The sequence below is a fragment of the Citrus sinensis genome, chromosome 7 (assembly GCF_022201045.2).
Source record: "Citrus sinensis cultivar Valencia sweet orange chromosome 7, DVS_A1.0, whole genome shotgun sequence".
NCBI classification, from domain to species: Eukaryota; Viridiplantae; Streptophyta; class Magnoliopsida; order Sapindales; family Rutaceae; genus Citrus; species Citrus sinensis.
Window position 1 is genome coordinate 28,196,769 of NC_068562.1, and position 5,936 is coordinate 28,202,704.

General features: G+C 32.4%; 1 protein-coding gene across 1 annotated transcript; it reads right to left on the reverse strand.

Moving 5' to 3' along the window:
- Window positions 1-3,458: 3,458 nt before the first annotated feature.
- Window positions 3,459-5,298, reverse strand: LOC107176525 (disease resistance protein RPM1-like). Its single transcript, XM_015529231.1, has 2 exons — window positions 4,886-5,298; window positions 3,459-3,636 (listed from the first exon to the last, which is right to left on the reverse strand). Exons 1-2 carry the CDS (start codon window positions 5,296-5,298, stop codon window positions 3,459-3,461), a joined length of 591 nt encoding a protein of 196 aa, XP_015384717.1.
- Between the last annotated feature and the right edge of the window lie 638 nt (window positions 5,299-5,936).

Below are 5,936 nucleotides of genomic sequence, written 5' to 3' on the forward strand. Positions count from 1 at the left end.
CCATGCGACTCTATAAATTAAGCCTCGGCTTTTATGGCCACTTATTTATAGCATTTGTTTTTATATCAAGAAAATGTATCATCATGCAAAAATATCGATTACCTCAATTCAGGCCCTTCTGGAAAGTTAAAATTTGTGATTGAGGAAGTAAAGAAAAGAAAAGAAAAGAAAATAAAGAAAAACCGAAGAAGGTAAGAAGTGGCTCCTTGGGGGAGAGGGCGACCAAAGAAATAGAAGAAAGAAAAGGGTGCGTTTTGTATTATTTTTCAATTGGTATTCTTTACATTTATTTTAGAGAAAATGATATTTGATTTTGATCTTATCTGCTCAAAAGAAAATTTTATTTAGTAACTTGTTTTAAAATAGTATGTAAAAATAAAAACAGTGAAAACATATTTGGTTATTTGAGAAAAGTAAAATTACACTGTATTTTTTAATTTTTTCATTATAAATTTAATTAGAATAAAATGAAAATGAACTTGTAAAAAAGTATTTAATTGCCTATCACCAATAAAACAACTTCAGAACTTATTACTTTTTCTTTTTTTTTAACTGTTCATATTTTGTTCTTTCGAAAAAAATAAAAAAAATAATCTGCCTTTAATATTTTATGTAAAAGAAATCTACAGAAAAATTATTAAGCATAGTTATTGAATATCAGTGAGCAAGACAGGGATAACAATAAGTAAAATGAAAAAAGATTAAAGAGTATGAGAAGTCCTAGTACATGGGCACCTATAAGAGGAGAAATTCTAGAGTACCTCTAAATTACTATATCAATTATATAATAAGAAATATTTTGGTTTGTGCGTATTTATTTTGAAGAATTAGCATGCAATTGGTGGTTCTATAAAATTCAAATACATGTTTCATATATGCGTTCAGTGATTGTATTATCTTTGATGTATTCTAATATTAGAGGTACTATATTAGCTATATAACAAATAAATGAAGCTATAATATTTATGTATTTATTTTGAAAACCATTATAAGTGGTGATTCTATTAAATTTAATTATACATGTTGTTGTGCGCAGAATGCGGAATCAAGTGCACCAAATAATCACAGCAAAATAAATGACACAATAATTTAACGTGATTCGACAATATGCCTACATCCACGAGAGCAAAAGAAAAATAATTATACAGTATAACCTCTATAAATTAATAATGTCGGGACCATAGAAATTTATTAATTTAGAGAGATATTAATTAATCGATAAATTAATAATTTATTAATTTATAGAGTGTGTTTACAGTACAAAGAACTAACATTTAATTGACTGAAAATTCATTGTATTTTACAAATATAATCAATAGACTTTAAATAAATTCATCAAATAAATAATGTATACTTGATTAAATAAATTCATGAATTTTACTAAATGTATTCCATGAACTAAACTAGATGTTAGTTATTAAATTGTATAAATTGAATTAGAACTAATCTAATGTACCTATCTACTTGATTAATTAAATTCATGTATTTACATAAATTTATCTAAATGTATTCAATGAACTAAACTTCAAGAAGATTTAAACTTAGAGATGAGATTCAACTAGATTTAAACTTCAAGAAAAAACAAGTTACAATAGACTCATATTTTAATAAATTGACATAGTCAGTTACATTTGTAATTTCACAGTATTTGTAATTTCTACAATTATTAATTTATGATATAAATGGGACCACAGAGTTATATAGGAGTTCTCAGAAAAACTATTATCTTATTAATTTATCGAAATTATTAATTTAGCTTTAGGGCCCAAGTCGGAACCGCAAAAAATTATTATATTATAGAGATTATTAATTTATCGAGTATTAATTTATAGAGGTTATACTGTATTACTAATAATTATTTTGAGTACAATATTTTAGTAAAGAAACCTCACTTTCCAAAACCTAAATACACTCAGTACTTTCACACACATTTAAAAGGAAAAACCTCTCAAATACACACGCTCTCTAATTGCTCACTCTCTCAAAAATTCTTCACTTGGATTGTTTCTCTCAATTTCGGGATGCATTCACCGAAGGAATGCCTTGGTATTTAGTGGAGAGCTTCTCTTCATTCAGCTTAACAATTGCAAGTACATGCTCAACTTTCCATTTTCAAAGTTCATTTGGTGGGCACCGAATTTGGTGTCCATATTTTTGCCAATTTGTCAAAAAGCTTTCTTTTGACTTATCAATTTTCAACAATTCTCCACTTCGGCGAAATTTTGTCCAAATCTGAATCGATTACCAATGAACCATCATTCCAAAGTGGCTGCGTCTCTGTGGCTGTCTACGTACCCAAAATTTGGGATCAAGCTAATTGTAGTTCACTTTTCTCCTGAAAATTCATCACGTTCTCATGATTTGAATTAGTTTCAAGCAATCTTGAAACTTAACTTCAGAAATCATCTTTGTCAACATATTTGATGGATTATCCTTGGTATCGATCTTTTTCAACAACACAATACCGCTCTCGATAACTCCCTCACATAGTAATATTTTACATCTATATGTTTTGTTCGAGCAAGATATGTTTAGTTTTTCGCCAGGAATATCGTGCTTTAATTATCACAAAAGACCTCAATGTTCTCTTGAATTAATCTCAAATCACCTAACAAGTCTTTTAACCAAATAGCTTCCTTTACAGCCTCAGTTGCTGCAATGTACTTTGCTTCTAGAGTGGAGAGAGCAATTGTCGATTGTAGAATCGACCTCCAACTAATCGAACCTCCACCCAAAGTAAATACATAGCCCGTTGTTGATATTTTCTTATCAAGATCTTCGTGTCCACATTTTTAAAAAAATTGGCCAACATTTGGCCAATTTGTCAAAAAACTTTTTTTTAACTTACCAATTTTCATGTCATATATGTCTATTAATTAATTATAATACTTTTAATTTATTCTAAAATTTCTCTCGAGAGTGGGTGGGGCCATCTACAAGATTAAATTGAAATTTTATCCACATTCGTCATTCCATAGCCATATATGTGGTCTCAAACGGGCCACCACCATAACTCCAATTTGGTGAAATTTTAAATGAAAGATCAGAAACATATTGGGCCTATAATAAACAAGTATGATGCAAATGAAACAGAAAAACATAAATGGATTTGGACGGACTGGTACCACCACATCTGATTTGGAGTACCTGTCCGTCTCTTTTTGAACAGATAGATAGCCAACTGAAATAGTGATTCTGCTTGCAGGCAATCGCAAAGAAGCTAGCAGACCTCAGTGGCAAGGGCGTAACAACAATCATTGGAGGTGGAGACTCTGTTGCCACGTTGAAAATGTTGGAGTTGCCAGTGTCATGAACCACATATCAACTAGCGGTGCTGGTGGTGGTGCCGGTTTGGAGTTGCCGGAAGGCAAAGAGCTTCCAGTTGTCGTAGCTTTTGATGAAGCTACACCAGTTGCCGTCTGAGATCAAAATTATTATTATTTTCTTTGGGCCACTTGTCATTTAAGTTTGTAAACGAGAAATGAAACCGTGCAGGAAGATATGAGTTCATCTTGTAAATTTTCATCTTTGTGATCAATGTATGGTCCCATAATTGCAGAAATTGCTACCAAATCACTGTATGGGTAGGGCAAACAGAGCCACCCAATCTTTTTCAAGTAAATTGGTTCATTTCCTCTGTATTTCCCAACCAGTACACATGATGTCAATATGATACCTTGACGGAAAAAGACTTGTCAAGCAAGTCTGCTCACGTGATGTTCTTGAGTTCAAGCCACAAAACATCACCGTGAGTTCAAGCCACAAAACATCACCGTGAGTTCAAGCCACAAAAATTATAGATCTTTGTTGATTTTTAGATGCCTCTCAATTTCTTTAAAGCCGCGAAAATGACATGTAATGACTTTTAGACCCTACTTTCTGAAAGGCTGTTTGGTTCATTTCATTATCTATGAGTCAATACAGAACATATCATACTATCATACTCATACTTTATTATTTGGTATTGTAGTACGTTTCCTATGTTCATAATTTTTTAATATCGAATTTTAGTTGGCCCTAGTAGAGGGTCTCACTTAAAAGTCACACATTGGAACCCACTTGGCATATGGTACTCCCCACCCATTGACAAGTTGACATATGGAACCTTATTAGTGAAAATACCTAAACTCTAAAATCTGCTTTAGAATTCTAATTCAAAATTATATCCAATTAAAATTTTTATTTTCCTCTTCCGCCTCCATAAATCATTCAAATTTTCACATGAAATATTTCAGGATCGGAATTATTTCAAGCTTTCAATTTCCTATTTTATCACATGTTGTTATACCTTTTGCATCACTGATTCGTTTCTCTTTTTTGTTTTCAAGAATTGTTTTGTTCAAAACTCATTCTCTCTCTCCGTCTTTTCTTTTTCGCCGCTGCGGTTCCAATATCCAAGGTAATGCATTGGATGGTTGGTGGCTGTAACTAATTTTAACCTATTGGCTGCAACTAATTTTGAATTTGATAGATAATAAAATTATTTTTATATTAATTTTTATATTTAATTAGTTCATGGATAGGAAATTATTAAAAATTCTTAGCTCACAAACCAATCCACAAAATGGTGAATTAGATATGAATTGGATCAAATTTGCATCTAATCCGCAGACGTATAGATTGAATTTTACCATTCCGTGGATTGGATTGGATTAAAAATTTATAATCCACAAAATTCAATCTACGAACACCCCTAATTTACTCTTAAGACTCGATTTTAGTAAGAAATTATGTACTTGCTTTCTGAAGCTGCATTACATCATCTGGAAGGGGATATTTCCATCGATTTTAATGTTTTAGTTTCAAGAGCATTAAAATGTCAGTTTAATATTATTTTTGGAATAATATTAAAGTGAACATTAGATCGTTATCCAATCTACAAAACCTGAAGATTTCATTAGAAGTGAGCATTGCCAATACCCTACTTCCATTATGACGATCTGGAAGTGCTTCTCCAAGATACTTCCGCACTTCATTTGTAAGTACATCTTCAAGCACAATCAAGTACCTCTTGTTTTTGAGGTAATCATGAAGTGCAGTTTTCCTTTGTCGAAAACCTTTACCCATAATTTCCCTTAATGCAGATTGAGGCATCATAATCTTCAATATGTTATCCAAAATTACGTAGGGATCCAAGTTTGCGGACACCCAAGCATGACAATGAAAATAACTTTTCACATAATCGCTGTTGTAAGCCTCTGCAGCAAAAACAGCCTTGTCGAACCCGTAGCTGTCAATAACTGCAACCACAGAAAGCTGAGGAGGTCCCTCTATCAATTGATTTAACAATTCCTCCATTGCATCATCCGGTAGACTCACGACTCACTTTGTCCCTCTGCAATTTTAGCAATAAATCAAATTTCATGTACTCTATCCATAAACTGAAATTATTGACGTAGAAGCGGGGTTAAACTTGTTGCATCTGTTGTTTAATATCAACGAATTTACTTTCAAGTCCTCTAAGAGCATCACACAGCGCTCCTTGGAACTTCTTTCACCGTTTTGTTGCATGCTGCTCATAATGAACGTGTCAATGGCTTTCTCATATTCATGGACCAAGTAATTGATTTCTTTCAAAATGCCCTGAAGTTTTGATAGAGTAATGTCTCTATCAAGTTTATATACAATCAGAACCATTTCGACTTTATAATCCCTTTGAAAAGAAGAATAAATGGATTCAATCATAGTTTGAAGCTTCTGAACTTGTTCCATTGCAGTATTCGGTAAAGGCAACATTCTTTGTTCACTTGCCAATAGCCTTTTCAACCTCTCTGAAAATAATCCGAGATGCACGTCCATGTCTCCCTCTCTCGCTACTAAAATTGGAATAGAGAATCAGCCTGAATCAGGGGAAGAATCAGAGCACAACAGGGAAACTACTCTACACATTCATTTGCTCGGCAATGATTAACTAGAAAGCAAGCCAAGAGATAGTA

What these genes read in the sequence shown, in the direction of transcription:
- LOC107176525 (XM_015529231.1), bottom strand. Translation starts at nt 5,298, where the DNA reads ATGGAGGAATTGTTAAATCAATTGATAGAGGGACCTCCTCAGCTTTCT. An exon ending in ACTTCTAATGAAATCTTCAG is followed by an intron (nt 3,637 to 4,885) that starts GTTTTGTAGATT and finishes TGGGAAATACAG; the next exon opens with AGGAAATGAACCAATTTACT.